This window comes from Triticum dicoccoides, chromosome 2A (genome assembly GCF_002162155.2).
Source record: "Triticum dicoccoides isolate Atlit2015 ecotype Zavitan chromosome 2A, WEW_v2.0, whole genome shotgun sequence".
Taxonomy (NCBI): domain Eukaryota; kingdom Viridiplantae; phylum Streptophyta; class Magnoliopsida; order Poales; family Poaceae; genus Triticum; species Triticum dicoccoides.
Window position 1 is genome coordinate 681152546 of NC_041382.1, and position 18824 is coordinate 681171369.

At 45.3% G+C, this 18824-nt stretch overlaps 1 protein-coding gene across 1 annotated transcript; it reads left to right on the top strand.

Moving 5' to 3' along the window:
• Positions 1-14032: 14032 nt before the first annotated feature.
• Positions 14033-17490, top strand: LOC119358105. Its single transcript, XM_037624804.1, has 8 exons — positions 14033-14644; positions 14766-14789; positions 15052-15199; positions 15665-15732; positions 15848-15964; positions 16136-16204; positions 16621-16745; positions 16817-17490. Exons 1-5 carry the CDS (start codon positions 14033-14035, stop codon positions 15884-15886), a joined length of 891 nt encoding a protein of 296 aa, XP_037480701.1. The 3' UTR covers positions 15887-15964; positions 16136-16204; positions 16621-16745; positions 16817-17490.
• The last annotated feature ends 1334 nt before the right edge of the window (positions 17491-18824 follow it).

Here is an 18824-nt window from a genome sequence, read left to right on the forward strand (position 1 = left end):
TCATCTCCAATGGGCCGCTTCAGCGCACGCCATCCCCGGTGCGGCTCCGCAGGGCTGCTACTGATCTGCAGCCAGCTGGGGTTGGCCTGACCGTGCTCTTTGAAGATCGGCAGGAGCCCTTGCTGCCCTCCCCTGCATCAACGCCTCCCAGGCCTCCTGCTATGCGTCGTAAGACTCTTGCTGGAGTGAACATTGCCCGAACAAGTGCGGGCCTCTCGCTGCACAGGACCAGTGCAAGGCTCAAAGCTACTGGCAGAGCAAGGGTGGTGCCGGCGCCAGCGGCTAAGGCGGCTGAGATCCTGGTTGCTCGTAGTCTGGGGATCTTTAAGGACGGAGAAGACATCACGGCCAAGGCCCTGGATGCATTTGCTGAGCGTTTCAAGGAGCAGCTGCCGCTGGAGGTGATATCTGCCATGCGAGACTTGTTCAGGTTAGATGATGTGCAGGCAATGGGTGTGGAGGACGCCCTCATCCAGCACGGAGGGGAGGGTGCTATGGACATGGAGAGGATGGAGGATGCCGCTGCTGCTCTGCAGGCCTCCACCTGAGCAAGTTGATGTCTCTGGGTTGAAATGTTCTCTATGTTAGCTAAATCCTGGTCCATGTGTGTTGGTCCATGTAATTGTGGTTGGGTTGCATGGCACAAGCATAACCATAGCTGGGTCGTGTGTGGCATGTGGCCAAGCTCAGAAGTGCACTCCATGTTGCCATGTTAGTGCAACCTATCAATGTTATGTGTTGGAATGTCCGGGGCCTCAACTATCCGGATAGACGAGCTACTGTCAGCGCCACCATCGCTGCTTCTTCTTGCCATATTGTGTGTCTTCAGGAAACAAAGCTTCACAATGTCGACATCTTCACAGCTTCCTTCTTAGGAGGGAGCAGACTCCGCAGTTTTGCGCAAAGGCCGGCGGACGGCACTCGTGGAGGCATTTTGCTGCTCTGGGACGATCACCTTGTGGAAATGTCCAACATCACAGCTACCACCTTCTGCCTGTCCGCCATGGTCCGTATTCGTGACTCCGATGTGCAATACAAGCTCACCACCGTGTACGGCCCCGCGGATTCTTCTCGCAAAGATGCCTTCTTCGCGGAGCTTTTCAGCCAAAAACCGCCCAATGGCATGCCATGGCTTGCGGCTGGGGATTTCAACCAAATTTATCGTGCAAGAGACAAAAATAAAAGGCATGTCAATCGAAGTAGAATTAATCGGTTTCGAGCGACACTGCAAAGTTGTGAGCTTAAAGAGATACACCTGCAAAATAGGAGGTTCACTTGGAGCAATGAGAGGGAAAACCCGACTATGTTCAAACTGGACTTGTTTTTTTGCAATGCCGAGTGGGACACCACTTTCAGCACTCATCTGCTTCACACCCTCTCATCCTCTCTATCTGATCACTGCCTGCTTCTCCTCGCAGATGACAAGGGGCCTCGGAGGCCTAGAACCTTCAAGTTTGAAAAATTTTGGATTGCTATGCCCGGCTTTATGGAGGTGGTCAAAAAGGCTTGGATTGAGCCGCTCGAGCATGTTGAGCCATATCAAGTCCTGTTCCATAAGCTCAAGAAGGTGGCTCTCCGCCTTTCCGAATGGAGTAGGGGCCTTTTCTCCAAGGCAAAAGTTTACCTACACGCTGCACTATTCGTGATCCTACGCCTCGACATCGCTCAAGAGACCCGACAACTCTCCCCCGAGGAGAGTGACCTTAGGGCGAGGCTTAAAAGGAGGGTCATTAGCTTGGCCGTGCTTGAGAGAGCTCGGAAAAAGCAAAGTGCGAGAATTGCTAACCTCAAGGAGGGTGATGCCTAACACCAAGTTCTTCCATCGCCGGATTAATGCTAGAAGGAGGAAAATCACATTCATATGCTAAAACATGACCAAGGGTGGATCACCGAGCATGACGCTAAGGAGAAGCTCATTCTGGACCACTTTTCTGAAGTGATGAAAAAAGGAAACACGTGCAATAAGGATCTAAACTGGGAGGAGCTCAACTTAGAGGTACATGACTTGCACGGCCTCGACTCACCCATCACCGTTGAGGAGGTACGTGAGGCAATCAATGACATGCCAAGTGACAAGGCGCCCGGCCCAGACGGCTTCACTGGAGCTTTTTTTAAGAAGTGTTGGGACGTCATTAAGTTCGACATGATGAGGGTGATACACCAGTTTGACTCCCTTCACACATCTAGACTCCATTGGCTCAACTCCGCAAATATAGCGTTGTTGCCCAAGAAAGAGGGCGCGGAGGGGATTGCGGACTACAGGCCCATTAGTCTCATTCATGCCGTCGCCAAGATTATCGCAAAAATTCTTTCCATCCGTCTCGCCCCACGCATGAACAGCTTGGTCTCTAACGCCCAAAGTGCATTCATCAAGAGCAGAAGCATCCACGATAACTTCATGTGTGTCCGGAACTTGGCCCGTAGGCTACACAAATGCAAGACTCCGTCTCTCCTGTTCAAGCTAGATATATGCAAAGCCTTCGACTCGGTCAGATGGGAATACATCCTCGACCTCCTTCGGCGGAGGGGGTTTCCCCCCAAGTTTCGGGATTGGATTGCGGCTCTTATTTGCACATCATCTTCTAGGATTCTGTTAAACGGGGTGGCTGGCACCCCCATCAAGCACGGTAGGGGCCTTCGGCAGGGGGACCCCCTATCCCCGCTCCTTTTTGTCATTGCAATTAACACACTCCAACAACTACTGGAGCTGGCAACCCGAAAAGGACTACTCCACAAAATTCGTGGGAGAGGGATCATGGTGCGAACTTCACTATATGCAGACGATGCGGCTGTTTTCATGGCTCCAATCAAAAAAGATATTGACAACCTCTCGGCCATTTTGCGCGGATTTGGGGAGGTCACCGGACTATGCACCAATTTTCACAAGAGCTTGGTTGTGCCCATTCGATGCAATCACCTAAACCTGGAGCACATTCTGCAAGGATTGCCAGCTAACAGGGCGTCCTTCCCCATAAGATACTTGGGTCTCCCATTGTCCGTCTGGCAGCTTAAGAAGGTGGATTTGCAATTTCTTGAGGACAAAATTGCGGCCAAGTTGGTGACATACATGTTGAAAATATGCCCAAGAGGCAATAATAAATTGGTTATTATTATATTTCCTTGTTCATGATAATCGTTTATTATCCATGCTAGAATTGTATTGATAGGAAACTCAGATACATGTGTGGATACATAGACAACACCATGTCCCTAGTAAGCCTCTAGTTGACTAGCTCGTTGATCAATAGATGGTTACGGTTTCCTGACCATGGACATTGGATGTCATTGATAACGGGATCACATCATTAGAAGAATGATGTGATGGACAAGACCCAATCCTAAGCCTAGCACAAGATCATGTAGTTCGTATGCTAAAGCTTTTCTAATGTCAAGTATCATTTCCTTAGACCATGAGATTGTGCAACTCCCGGATACCGTAGGAATACTTTGGGTGTGCCAAACATCACAACGTAACTGGGTGACTATAAAGGTGCACTACGGGTATCTCCGAAAGTGTCTGTTGGGTTGGCACGAATCAAGACTGGGATTTGTCACTCTGTGTAAACGGAGAGGTATATCTGGGCCCACTCGGTAGGACATCATCATAATGTGCAGAATGTGACCAAGGAGTTGATCACGGGATGATGTGTTATGAAACGAGTAAAGAGACTTGCCGGTAATGAGATTGAACAAGGTATCGGGATACCGACGATTGAATCTCGGGCAAGTATCGTACCGCTAGACAAAGGGAATTGTATACGGGATTGATTAAGTCCTTGACATCGTGGTTCATTCGATGAGATCATCGTGGAACATGTGGGAGCCAACATGGGTATCTAGATCCCGCTGTTGGTTATTAACCGGAGAGTCATCTCGGTCATGTCTGCATGTCTCCCGAACCCGTAGGGTCTACACACTTAAGGTTCGGTGACGCTAGGGTTATAGAGATATTAGTATGCGGTAACCCGAAAGTTGTTCGGAGTCCCGGATGAGATCCCGGACGTCACGAGGAGTTCCGGAGTGGTCCGGAGGTAAAGATTTATATATGGGAAGTCTTGTTTTGGTCGCCGGAAAAGTTTCGCGCATTATCGGTATTGTACCGGGAGTGCCCAAAGGGGTTCGGGGTCCACCAAGGGGGTCCACCTGCCCCGGGGGCCACATGGGCTGTAGGGGTGTGCGCCTTGGCCTATATGGGCCAAGGACACCAGCCCCAAGAGGCCCATGCGCCAAGAGATAAGGGAAAGGAAGAGCCCTAAAGGGGGAAGGCACCTCCTAGGTGCCTTGGGGAGGATGGACTCCTCCCTGGCCGCACCCTTCCTTGAAGGAAGGGCAAAGGCTGCGCCCCCCCACCCCTCTCCCTTGGCCCTATATATAGTGTTGGAAGGGAGGGCAGCAACACCTAAGCCCTGGCGCCTCCCTCTCCCTCCCATGACACATCTCCCTCCTCCCGCAGCGCTTGGCGAAGCCCTATTGGAATCCCGCTACTTCCACCACCACGCCGTCGTGCTGCTGGATCTCCATCAACCTCTCCTTCCCCCTTGCTGGATCAAGAAGGAGGAGACGTCGCTGCTCCGTACGTGTGTTGAACGCAGAGGTGCCGTCCGTTCGGCGCTAGGATCATCGGTGATTTGGATCACGACGAATACGACTCCATCAACCCCGTTCTCTTGAACGCTTCCGCGCGCGATCTACAAGGGTATGTAGATCCACTCCTCCCTCGTTGCTAGATGACTCCATAGATAGATCTTGGTGACACGTAGGAAAATTTTGAATTTATGCTATGTTTCCCAACAGTGGCATCATGAGCTAGCTCTATGCGTAGTTTCTATGCACGAGTAGAACACAAAGTAGTTGTGGGCGTTGATTTTGTTCAATATGCTTACCGTTACTAGTCCAATCTTGATTCGGTGGCATTGTGGGATGAAGCGGCTCGGACCGACCTTACACATACTCTTACCTGAGACTGGTTCCACCGACTGACATGCACTAGTTGCATAAGGTGGCTAGTGGGTGTCTGTCTCTCCCACTTTAGTCGGATCGGATTCGATGAAAAGGGTCCTTATGAAGGGTAAATAGCAATTGGCATATCACGTTGTGGTTTTTGCGTAGGTAAGAAACGTTCTTGCTAGAAACCCATAGCAGCCACGTAAAACATGCAAACAACAATTAGAGGACGTCTAACTTGTTTTTGCAGGGTATGCTATGTGATGTGATATGGCCAAAAGGATGTGATGAATGATATATGTGATGTATGAGATTGATCATGTTCTTGTAATAGGAATCACGACTTGCATGTCGATGAGTATGACAACCGGCAGGAGCCATAGGAGTTGTCTTAATTTATTTATGACCTGCGTGTCAACATAAACGTCATGTAATTACTTTACTTTATTGCTAACCGTTAGCTGTAGTAGTAGAAGTAATAGTTGACGAGACAACTTCATGAAGACACGATGATAGAGATCATGATGATGGAGATCATGGTGTCATGCCGGTGACGATGATGATCATGGAGCCCCGAAGATGGAGATCAAGAGGAGCAAAGTGATGATGGCCATATCATGTCACTATTTGATTGCATGTGATGTTTATCATGTTTATGCATCTTGTTTACTTAGAACGACGGTAGTAAATAAGATGATCCCTCATAATAATTTCAAGAAAGTGTTCCCCCTAACTGTGCGCCGTTGCGACAGTTCGTTGTTTCGAAGCACCACGTGATGATCGGGTGTGATAGATTCTAACGTTCACATACAACGGGTGTAAGACAGATTTACACACGCGAAACACTTAGGTTGACTTGACGAGCCTAGCATGTACAGACATGGCCTCGGAACACAAGAGACCGAAAGGTCGAGCATGAGTCGTATGGTAGATACGATCAACATGAAGATATTCACCGATGATGACTAGTCCGTCTCACGTGATGATCAGACACGGCCTAGTTGACTCGGATCATGTAATCACTTAGATGACTAGAGGGATGTCTATCTGAGTGGGAGTTCATAAGATGAACTTAATTATCCTGAACATAGTCAAAAGGTCTTCGCAAATTATGTTGTAGCTCGCGCTTCAGTTCTACTGTTTAGATATGTTCCTAGAGGAAATTTAGTTGAAAGTTGATAATAGCAATTATGCGGACTAGGTCCGTAAACTGAGGATTGTCCTCATTGCTTCATAGAAGGCTTATGTCCTTAATGGACCGCTCAGTGTGCTGAACCTCGAACGTTGTCTGTGGATGTTGCGAACATCTGACATACACATTTTGATAACTACGTGATAGTTCAGTTAAACGGCTTAGAGTTGAGGCACCGAAGACGTTTTGAAACGTCGCGAAACATATGAGATGTTTCGAGGGCTGAAATTGGGATTTCAGGCTCGTGCCCACGTCAAGAGGTATGAGACCTCCGACGATTTTCTTAGCCTGCAAACTAAGGGAGAAAAGCTCAATTGTTGAACTTGTGCTCAGATTGTCTGAGTATAACAATCGCTTGAATCGAGTGGGAGTTGATCTTCCAAATGAAATAGTGATGGTTCTCCGAAGTCATTACCACCAAGCTGCTTGAGCTTCGTGATGAACTATAATATATCAGGGACATATATGATGATCCTTGAGATATTCGCGATGTTTGACACCACAAAAGTAGAGATCAAGAAGGAGCATCAATTGTTGATGGTTGGTGAAACCACTAGTTTCAAGAAGGGCAAGGGCAAAAGGGATGCTTCATAAAACGGCAAATCAGCTGCTGCTCTAGTGAAGAAACCCAAAGTTGAACCCAAGCCCAAGACTAAGTGCTTCTGTAATAAGGGGAACAGTCACTGAAGCAGAATTACCCTAGATACTTGGTAGATGAGAAGGCTGGCAAGGTCGATAGAAGTATATTGGATATACATTGTGTTAATGTGTACTTTACTAGTACTCCTAGTAGCACCAGGGTATTAGATACCGGTTCAGTTGCTAAATGTTAGTAAACTCGAAATAAAATCTACGGAATAAACGGAGACTAGCTAAAGGTGAGCTGACGATATGTGTTGGAAGTGTTTCCAATGTTGATATGATCAAATATCGTACGCTCCCTCTACCATCAAGATTGGTGTTTGCGTTGAGCATAGACATGATTGGATTATGTCTATCACAATACGGTTATTCATTTAAGGAGAATAACTGTTACTCTGTTTATTTGAATAATACCTTCAATGGTCTTGCACCTAAAATGAATGGTTCATTGAATCTCGATCATAGTGATACACATGTTCATGCCAAAAGATATAAGATAGTAATGATAGTACCACCTACTTGTGGCACTGCCACTTAAGTCATATCGGTATAAAACGCATGAAGAAGCTCCATGTTGATGGATCTTTGGACTCACTCATTTTTGAAAGGATTGAGACATGCGAACCATGTTTGTTGGTAGATATGCATGAAGAAACTCTATATAGATGGATCGCTTGGACTCACCTGATTTTGAATCACTTGAGACATGCAAATCATACCACATGGGCAAGATGACTGAAAACCTCGTTTTCAGTAAAATGGAACTAGAAAGCAACTTGTTGGAAGTAATACATTTTGATGTGTGCAATCCAATGAGTGCTGAGGCATGTAGTGGATATCGTTATGTTCTTACTTCACAGATGATTTGAGTAGATGTAGAGTATATTTACTTGATGAATCACGAGTCTGAATTATTGAAAGGTTCAAGTAATTTCAGGGTGAAGTTGAAAGATCATCGTGACAAGAGGATAAAATATCTATGATATGATCATAGATATGAATATCTGAATTACGAGCTTGGCACAGAATTAAGACATTGTGGAAATTGTTTCACAACTAATACAGCCTGGAACACCATAGTGTGATGGTGTGTCCGAACATCATAACTGCACCCTATTGGATATGATGCATACCATGATGTCTCTTATCGAATTACCACGATAGTTTATGGGTTAGGCATTAAAGACAACCACATTCACTTTAAATAGGGCACCACGTAATTCCGATGAGATGACACCATATGAACTATAGAGAAACCTAAGCTGTCATTTCTTAGAAGTTTGGGGCTGCGACGCTTATGTGAAAAAGTTTCAAGCTGATAAGCTCGAACCCAAAGCGGATAAATGCATCTTCATAGGACACCCAAAACAGTTGGGTATACCTCCTGTCTCAGATCCGAAAGCAATAAGGGATTGTTTCTAGAATCGGGTCCTTTCTCGAGGAAAAGTTTCTCTCGAAAGAATTGAGTGGGAGGATGGGGGAGACTTGATGAGGTTATTGAACCATCACTTCAACTAGTGTATAGCAGGGCACAAAGAGTTGTTCCTGTGTCACCTACACCAATTGAAGTGGAAGCTTATGATATTGATCATGAGACTTCTGATCAAGTCACTCCCAAACCTCGTGGGATGACAAGGATGCGTACTACTTCAGAGTGGTACATAATCCTGTCTTGGAAGTCATGTTGCTAGACAACAATGAACCTACGAGCTATGGGGAAGAGATGGTGGGCCCGGATTCCAAAATGGCTCGAGGCCATATAATTCGAGAGAGGATCCATATATGAAAACAAAGTGTAGACTTTGGGAGAACTACTTGATGGTCGTAAGGCTGTTAGGTACATATGGATTTTAAAAGGAAGACGGACAATGATGGTAAATGTCACCATTAAGAAAGCTCGACTTGTCGTTAAGAAGTTTCTCGACAAGTTCAAGGAGTTGACTACGGTGAGACTTTCTCACTCGTAGCGATGCTAAGAGTCTGTTGGAATTATATTAGTGATTATTACATCTTGCAGATAGGATGTCAAAACATTGTTTCCTCGACGATTTTCTTGAGGAAAGGTTGTATGTGATACAACCGGATGGTTTTGTCAATCCTGAAAGATGCTAATAAGTATGCAAAGCTCCAGCAATCCTTCTGAGGACTGGAGTAAGCATCTCGGAGTTGGAATGTATGCTTTGATGAGATGATCAAAGATTTTGGGTGTATACAAAGTTTATGAGAAACTTGTATTTCCAAAGAAGTGAGTGGGAGCACTATAGAATTTCTGATGAATATATGTTGTTGACATATTGTTGATCAGAAATGACGTAGAATTTCTGGAAAGCATATAGGGTTATTTGGAAATTGTTTTTTAATGGAAAGCCTGGATTAAGCTACTTGAACATTGAGCATCAAGACCTATAAGGATAGATCAAAACGCTTAATGGTACTTTCAAATGAGCACATACCTTGACATGATCTTGAAGGTGTTCAAGATGGATCAGTAAAAGAAGGAGTTCTTGCCTGAGTTCTAAGGTATGAAGTTAAGACTTAAAGCTTGACCACGGCAGAATAGAGAGAAAGGACGAAGGTCATCCCCTATGCTTAAGACATAGGCTCTACAGTATGCTATGCTGTGTACCACACCTGAAATGTGCCTTGCCATGAGTCGGTCAAGGGGTACAAGAGTGATCTAAGAATGGATCACAGGACAACGGTCAAAGTTATCCTTAGTAACTAGTGGACTAAGGAATTTTCTCGATTATGGAGGTGGTAAAAGAGTTCGTCGTAAAGGGTTACGCCGATGCAAACTTTGACACTAATCCAGATTATTCTGAGTAGTAAACTGGATTCGTATAGTAGAACAGTTATTTGGAATAGCTCCAAATGTAGCGTAGTAGTTGCATCTACAAGATGACATAGAAATTTGCGAAGTACATACGGATCTGAAAGATTCAGACCCGTTGACTATAACATCTCTCACAAGCATAACATGATCAAACCCAGAACTCATCGAGTGTTAATCACATGGTAATGTGAACTAGATTATTGACTCTAGTAAACTCTTTGGGTGTTAGTCACATGGGGATGTGACCTTGAGTGTTAGTCACATAGCGATGTGAACTGGATTATTGACTCTAGTGCAAGTGGGAGACTGTTGGAAATATGCGCTAGAGGCAATAATAAATTGGTTATTATTATATTTCCTTGTCCATGATAATCGTTTATTATCCATGCTAGAATTGTATTGATAGGAAACTCAGATACATGTGTGGATACATAGACAACACCATGTCCCTAGTAAGCCTCTAGTTGACTAGCTCGTTGATCAATAGATGGTTACGGTTTCCTGACCATGGACATTGGATGTCATTGATAACGGGATCACATCATTAGAAGAATGATGTGATGGACAAGACCCAATCCTAAGCCTAGCACAAGATCATGTAGTTCGTATGCTAAAGCTTTTCTAATGTCAAGTATCATTTCCTTAGACCATGAGATTGTGCAACTCCCGGATACCGTAGGAATACTCTGGGTGTGCCAAACGTCACAACGTAACTGGGTGACTATAAAGGTGCACTACGGGTATCTCCGAAAGTGTTTGTTGGGTTGGCACGAATCAAGACTGGGATTTGTCACTCTGTGTAAATGGAGAGGTATCTCTGGGCCCACTCGGTAGGACATCATCGTAATGTGCACATTGTGATCAAGGAGTTGATCACGGGATGATGTGTTACGAAATGAGTAAAGAGACTTGCCGGTAATGAGATTGAACAAGGTATCGGGATACCGACAATCGAATCTCGGGCAAGTATCGTACCGATAGACAAAGGGAATTGTATACGGGATTGATTAAGTCCTTGACATCGTGGTTCATCCGATGAGATCATCGTGGAACATGTGGGAGCCAACATGGGTATCCAGATCCCACTGTTGGTTATTAACCGGAGAGTCATCTCGGTCATGTCTGCATGTCTCCGAACCCGTAGGGTCTACACACTTAAGGTTCGGTGACGCTAGGGTTATAGAGATATTAGTATGCGGTAACCTGAAAGTTGTTCGGAGTCCCGGATGAGATCCCGGACGTCACGAGGAGTTCCAGAATGGTCCGGAGGTAAAGATTTATATATGGGAAGTCTTGTTTTGGTCGCCGGAAAAGTTTCGCGCATTATCGGTATTGTACCAGGAGTGCCCAAAGGGGTCCGGGGTCCACCAAGGGGTCCACCTGCCCCGGGGGCCACATGGGCTGTAGGGGTGTGCGCCTTGTCCTATATGGGCCAAGGACACCAGCCCCAAGAGGCCCATGCGCCAAGAGATAAGGGAAAGGAAGAGTCCTAAAGGGGGAAGGCACCTCCTGGGTGCCTTGGGGAGGATGAACTCCTCCCTGGCCGCACCCTTCCTTGAAGGAAGGGCAAAGGCTGCTCCCCCCCTCTCCCTTGGCCCTATATATAGTGGGGGGAAGGGAGGGCAGCAACACCTAAGCCCTGACGCCTCCCTCTCCCTCCCATGACACATCTCCCTCCTCCCGCGGCGCTTGGCGAAGCCCTGTTGGAATCCCGCTACTTCCACCACCACGCCGTCGTGCTGCTGGATCTCCATCAACCTCTCCTTCCCCCTTGCTGGATCAAGAAGGAGGAGACGTCGCTGCTCCGTACGTGTGTTGAACGCGGAGGTGCCGTCCGTTCGGCGCTAGGATCATCGGTGATTTGGATCACGACGAATACGACTCCATCAACCCCGTTCTCTTGAACGCTTCCGCGCGCGATCTACAAGGGTATGTAGATCCACTCCTCCCTCGTTGCTAGATGACTCCATAGATAGATCTTGGTGACACGTAGGAAAATTTTGAATTTATGCTACGTTCCCCAACAATACGAGGGGCAAAACATCACCACCATTGGACGGACGACACTTGTTAAGTCTGTCGCCACCTCGCAAGCGGTCTATTTCATCACATCTTTGGTCATACCGCCGGGCATTCTTCACAATATCAACAAACTGGAGCGGGCTTTCCTTTGGTCGGGATCGGATAAGACGACGGGCGCCAAGTGCAAGGTCAACTGGGAGATGGTTTGCCGCCCGTGCGAATATGGCGGCCTAGGGGTTCTCAACACCGATAAATTCGCACGGGCCTTGCGCTTGAGATGGCCATGGTTTGAATGGACGACACCACAAAAGTTGTGGGTGGGCTTGGGAAATCCATGTAATGAGGAGGACCTTGACTTCTTCTATGCATCCACGACCATCACCATGGGGAACGGCGCTAAAACGCCTTTTTGGGATTCAGCCTGGCTCCATGGGTGCAAGCCTAAGGATGTTGCCCCGCTCGTCTTTGTGGCCTCCTCAAGGAAGAATTGGAAGGTGCGGGAGGCCCTACAAAATAATGCATGGATTCTCAAGATCAACACCTCCACGGTTGTCTCCGCTGAGCACATCCAACAATTCTTCACACTATGGACACTTGTGAATGATGTACATCTGGATGCACTCTCTGAAGATACTATTGTGTGGAAGCATACGACAAGCGGGCACTACACTGCAGCCTCCGCCTACAAGGCCCAATTCCTTGGCTTGGTTCTCTCTCCCATGGACCAAATGGTTTGGAAAACTTGGGCGCCACCAAAGGCTAAATTCTTCGCTTGGTTGGCTATCCAAGACAGAATTTGGACCGCGGATAGACTACAAAAACGTGGATGGCCAAATTGTGGTCTTTGCACCCTTTGCAAGCGAGAGCAAGAAAGTGGACCGCACCTTTTCTTCAAGTGTCGCTTCACTATTAGGCTATGGAACTTGGTCATTGCAAAATTTGGGCTTCATCATATGAACACCTCTATGTGGCATCTTGAGAGTTCGGTCAAGGAATGGTGGACAAATAGGACCGACGCCGGAGTCCCCAACAGGAAGGCCATGGCCTCTCTAACCATGCTCGTGTCATGGACCATTTGGAACGAGCGGAATGCCCGTGTTTTCCGGAACAAGAGTGCTCCGCCACCAATCTTGCTAAACAACATCATCTGCGAGGCAAACCTTTGGATCACCGCCGGAGCAGAAAAATTAGGGAACATTATTTTGTGTGAGTAATCTTCCATGCCGTCTAAAAGTGTGCCCTTGTAACAAACTCTATCCTCTTCTTATTTAATAGATGAGGCAAATCTTTTGCCTCCGTTTCAAAAAAAAAAGCCACGCTGTCAAGGTTCTGCATTGTTTTGACAACAGACTTATCTCATATCTTCCCCGTGTCTGCCAATAGATCGCGGGTGCTGGAACCAATGCAGAATAATTCATTGGAATAACAACTGATGTTTCTTTTTGGCTACATGTGTTAATCCCTGTACATTCATTCTGACTGTTCTATTTGGCTCAGCATAACTGAAACTTTCCATGATGTGTTTTTCGTCTGGAATTATGGTGTAGAAAACTGTTTACAAGTGACTATGACTGCCATCTGTTTTCACTTCCGAATCTATCTAGGCTAGAAATGCAATATCAGTGTCTCACTGTAATTTCGTCTGACACTGTGAATTATATTTATTTTATATCTCATGTTTGATTTGAGCAATGTGGTTAAATTTCGCAACTATGGAACGGTCTTTGTCTGGCGGTTGTTTGGCCGTGAATTGGCGAAAATATGACCTGGGTTGGCATATGCCGCCAATCTATTGATGAGTGGTTATACAATGGTGGTCCTTATGAGCTAACTGTTCTACACTTCTTACTTGGTGTAGCTTGTTATATGGGTCGTGCGTGGGATATGCGTCCTTGGATTGTTGTTGGATATTCAGCTCCCGTTGCAGCTGCTACTGCTGTTTTCTTGATTTACCCTATTGGTCAAGGAAGCTTTTCTGATGGTATGCCTTTAGGTCTAAAAGCGCAGCGCTGGCCTAATCTGGTCAACACAACCAAACTTGGATCAGTGCACGTTGAGGCTACGACATGTAAGTACACTTAAAAATAAGCAAAAGAGAACAACTGGAAGAAGTGATCACGGTATAGTTGCAGATATCACAGAAAGAAAGTTACCCAGGAACTGATATCACGGTATAGTTGATACTGGCACACGTTTTTTTTCATCCATCTATCGAACATATAAAGGACGCTACCCAACCCGCCATTTTTTTTTTTGAAGGGTACCCAACCCGCCATTCTGAGGCCTCCGCGCGCGCGACGCTGGTTGGACCGTGCGATTCTTTTACTGTGCTTTTTTTTGACCGCTGGCAATTGGTCAGCCGTCGTTTTTTTTCACGTTTATGACTGCTTCGAGAGTGGATGACGAGTGGGTCTCTTTATGTGTGGGGCCGAGAGAATGGCGTGCGTGGGAGCCCCAGACCGACGAGGGGTAAAAAGAAAAAAGCAAGCCAGCCGCCTCCTCTCTCCCCGCTCGTCTCCTCCTCTCCCCACGCCGCCCCTCCTCTCCCCGCTCGTCTCCTCCTCTCCGGCCGCTCCCCCCAGCCGGCGGCCCGGCGCCCACTAGCTGCTCTCCAGATGCATCCTCCCCATGATCCTGGGATGGAGGGAGTCGTGGTGGCAGGGGACAGATGCGTGATGAGGAGGAGGCCGTGGTCAATTGGTCATGGTGGCGTGACGGAGGTCGTGGCTCGCCCCCCGCCGCCTCTCTCGCGGGCCCATTTTCCCTGCCCCCTTCCCGGCGTCCTTACCTCTGCCATGGCCTCCACCCTCCCTCTCCATCGTCCTTCCCGAGCTCTTCCTCTTCGGGGGTCGCCGCCATCCGATGCCGCGCGCCATGATTCTAGATCGGCCGTAGGTCGAGAAGGAGCGGTTGCTACAGTGAGGGCAGCAGGGTCCCCACCCCGGCGGCTGTGTGCAGAGGGGGAGAGGTCAAGGACGGTTGCCAGTTCATGGAGGAGAGATGCGACACAGGTGAGCTCTTTCTTCCTCCTTTCCTCATTTTCCCATGGTGAACTGAGATCATCCTTCCTTTTTTCTTCTTCTTATGCACATAGTGTTTGGGTTGCTGTTGATTCCTACACTGATTTTTCAGTGGTGGCATGGTGTTCATCTCCAGGTCGGTTGCAACCTTCTGCCCCCATCATTCCCTGTGTTTTCTTTTCATGATCTACACACTAATTTGTAGATTGGTCGGATCTGTTGGCATTAGGCAGCACAAGAATAAGAACATTTCTCAGTTTTTTCATGTGAGACCGGATTCCAAATGGAAAGGAAGGGGATTTTCAATCCAAGTTTAATTTTCCTTTCTATCTATATGCTTCTGCATAATATTTGGTTTTTATGTTGTGTGTGTTTGACGAAATGACAAGGCCTTGCAGCAGAGGATGAAGATGGAGCTGGCAGCAGGGATCATGGGAGCAACGGGGGTGGCTGGCCTCCCGAAGCTAGACGAGAAAGGGGGCAGCAGTGCAGGGACGGAAGAGGGTGTCCATGTGCTATCCATTTCTGCTCATCTTCAGCTTGCAGGTTGCTGGGTTTTCTCCTCTCTGCTTGTTGGTTTTCTTTGATTAGTAGAACAAGTAGCACAGCATGTGTTTGTGAAAATGCTTCTCACAGATGAAACTTTTGGTGTGCCTAGACTTGCCTTCTTTCTTAGGAGAATATGCTTGCTGAGACAAATGGTCTAAATTTCATAAAGGACCAGCATCAATTAGTACAGACTTTTCGATTACCTAAGTATTATTAATGTAATTATTTCGTCTCCTATGACATATGCATGTGGCACTTTGATTTTGCTGTAGAAGGATGTACAAATGTTTACTGTTGAGTGATATTGATATTTTTCCTTGGTGCACCATCAAGAACTAGGAAGAGCAACATCTGTATGGCTAGATGTATCTTTTATGAGCACCTGAGTTCATGTATAATGAGCAACTGAGCATATTTGGTGTACATTCCTGAGATATATCTGTATGTGTCTCCTTTTTTTAGATTTTTATCTAAAAGCAGAGCTACCTACTAATGGCTCACAAGATAGAAAACTAAGCCTGATTTCTCAGGTAAATCGTGTTACTGAATACACTGCTTTTATATCTTAGTAAGAAATAAGAAATATATCATGATTTATAGTGTGCAGGTGCTCACAAGATCTTTTTTTTTGCATAACCGTCTTAGGAATCTTCTGCTGTGGCGCTTATGCGTCTAAGATATTAACAGGGCAGAGGCTCTAGAGAGGAGGTTTGATTTTCCTTTTCGGGATTTGTAGCATGAATGCAAGAATTTCTCCTGTAGGTATGGCTTCATTCCTCCATTCGCCATATGCAAATCTTGGTCTTCGATTTGTTTTATTTCCCATGAGTGACCTAAGATTACTGTCATGCTATGGAAGCCTAGAGTGTAGAGTGAGTCAAATATGTACTAGATGCACTAATTTAGCTCATTGCCTTGCTTCATGCACCTCAGGTTTGGATATGTCCTTACTTTCATGGCTCAATCATCAAATGACGTCAAAATTGAATTCCTGAAAGCAAGGTATATCAAATCATCCTTGTTTTGTTGTCCAGTGCTTATTTCATTGTGGATATACATATTTACTATCACATATGGCGCAGATCTTGAATGACCTTTCTCTTGCAACCTCTCTTGACAATTAGATTTCATTTGTCTATGTAGGCTAATTAATGATGGAAAACTAACTGATGCTCTTGTTGTATCCGACTGTTGTTTGCGCAATGGAGCGTCTGATAAATTACTTTGATTGTCCATTGATCAAAGGGAATAAATAATAAGTCTAGGCACAGGACAACGTAACAATATGTGCTTGAGTCCTTACATCATACGTGATCGTGTAATTCTATGACACAACCTGTTTATGGAGTTAAATCTTGACAAGGCATATTTCCCATTTCTCAGCTTACTTTCTCATATCTTGCGCTAACCACTCCCAGGACACCAGATCCGCGTCCTCATTGTCCCCCCAGCCTTTCTCATTGGACGAAGATGACAGGGAGGAGAGGATGCTAGCCAGGAAGGTGCACATGGCATTGGCGTCGCCGACCCCACACCAGCGATGGTACAATAAAATCACCTTAACCATCACCAGAATTTGATCCTCTTTCTTTCCTAATTTATTTAATCACATAGGCCAAGGAGCCATCGGCGATGGTGTAGCTGCAGCAGCCTGTCAATTGGAGGAGAGGCCAAGGACCATGGTTGATCTAAGAGCAGTCTCAACTTGCTTGTAGATCTGTTCTGGAGCATGGTTCATTTATCTATGATTCCCCACCCTAACAAAGCATGGTCCACATCTTGAATTTGAAGTGAACTTCAGTCTAATTTGTTGCTGGTTGTGCTGAACAGTTCGGTCAGGGTGGACGTGCTTTTGTTCTATTTGTGAGTTCCTTTGTCCGAGTTGAGTGCACCCAAAATTGACTGCCGGGAGAATTTGTACTGCCCATTTGACGGTTTTGGAGGCTCATGGTTTTGTGGCATGGATTGCTGCATATAACATCTTCTATATCGTTTGCCGGTAGAAAGATGTTATTGTCCTGAGATATACTCTTCTGGGATTATGGTGTACAACTCCTGCTCTGTTGCAAACTGAAATTCCCATCGGGTTCCATGTGTTTATAGGGTTTCTTAGCCCCAATAGGCAGTGTGATAGGCACGACCTTGTTGGTGATATTTCTCAATTGTTCTTTGAATGCCCTTTGGCCAAGCTGTGGTGGCCTGATCTTTCTAAATTAGTTGAGATCAATATGGGCATATTGCTAAATGTTGGTTCAGCAGTAACAAGAATAGGTATTGTTGTTGCCTTTTGGTTGTTGGTTTCAGTTTCTGCTCTGGCAGAGTAGCAGTTCCAGTTCCGTGTAATACTGAATCTGTCAATTGGGCTGTAACGCTTATCGTTCTGTTCCATCACCTGGGATGAGGAAATATGTCTGTTTTGTGGGTCAAACAGAGTTAGCATGGAGAAACTTTCTTTCTCCATTTAGTATTGAAACCTATGAACGAAATGACCAATCATGCAAAACCTGGCATATCTTGTTGGATACCCAATGTTATATGGATACTTGCTAGATACATATCCACCAAGTATTGGGAATAACGAAACAAACAAGTATTTATTTCACTCTTACTACAGTTGAAGAATCAAAAAATTTCAGTAAACAGAAGAATCAGTATATCACCCTGCCTCATCGTGTTCTGCCGTAAACATGCCAAATGAGGCGTTCTTAAATGGGCCACGAAAAAAACAGGCCCACAACAGATGGCACCCAATCGAATCTATACCTAATAATAAAGTATCCCTCAAAAAAACTTACAAGAATAAAGTCATTCGTGCGTTTGGCGGTATGTCACATAAATTACCCCGAAAATTGCAAAATATTCCCACCGATGCCAACTATAAGCCAAAAAAAATTCACACAGGGGAATCCACCACTTAAGCCGGCCCACAGAGTAGGGACCTCCTATAATACGCTCTGCACGCTGGGAGAAGACGCAGCGCCCGTTAAGCCGGCCTGTTTTTAAATTTCGTTTTTATTTTTTATTTTAATTTTATATATTCTTTTGTTCTCCTCTAAATTATATAATTTTATACCTAAAAATGTTCTAAAACTTAAAAAATATAAATTTTGAATAAAATAAAAGTATTCAATAAACAATAAAATATCTGTGGATTCAAACAATGTTTATAATTTTTAAAAAATATTTGCATATTCATAAAATGTTCAAAATTTTGAAAACAAATGTGTTAGAAATAAAAAAATGTACATGATTTAAAAAAGTTCATGTATTATTTTTTTAATGAAATTGAACAAAATGTTCGCCAAAATGTTATCGGTGATGCAGCAAAATATTGTCATGGCCTGTGGAGGTTATGATTTTTTTTCTGGCATTAGAACGCACTGGCTCTTTTACTATTAAATATTACAGAAAGTATATAGACTTATCAAAAAATGCATTGAAAAGTTCTATCATTTTATGCATCTAACAATTAATTCTACTAGGCATCTACCATGCAAATGATCCAAAGTATTTCGTTACCGATCCACACCACTTCACCAAAGAATGCACATCAACATCTTATGGCACACACAAAGGAAAATAATCTTCCTTTTTCTACAGCATGTTCTCTTTGCAATTATGC

What these genes read in the sequence shown, in the direction of transcription:
- LOC119358105 (XM_037624804.1), top strand. Translation starts at nt 14,033, where the DNA reads ATGACGAGTGGGTCTCTTTATGTGTGGGGCCGAGAGAATGGCGTGCGT. An exon ending in GGAGGAGAGATGCGACACAG is followed by an intron (nt 14,645 to 14,765) that starts GTGAGCTCTTTC and finishes CTGATTTTTCAG; the next exon opens with TGGTGGCATGGTGTTCATCT. An exon ending in TGCTCATCTTCAGCTTGCAG is followed by an intron (nt 15,200 to 15,664) that starts GTTGCTGGGTTT and finishes TCCTTTTTTTAG; the next exon opens with ATTTTTATCTAAAAGCAGAG.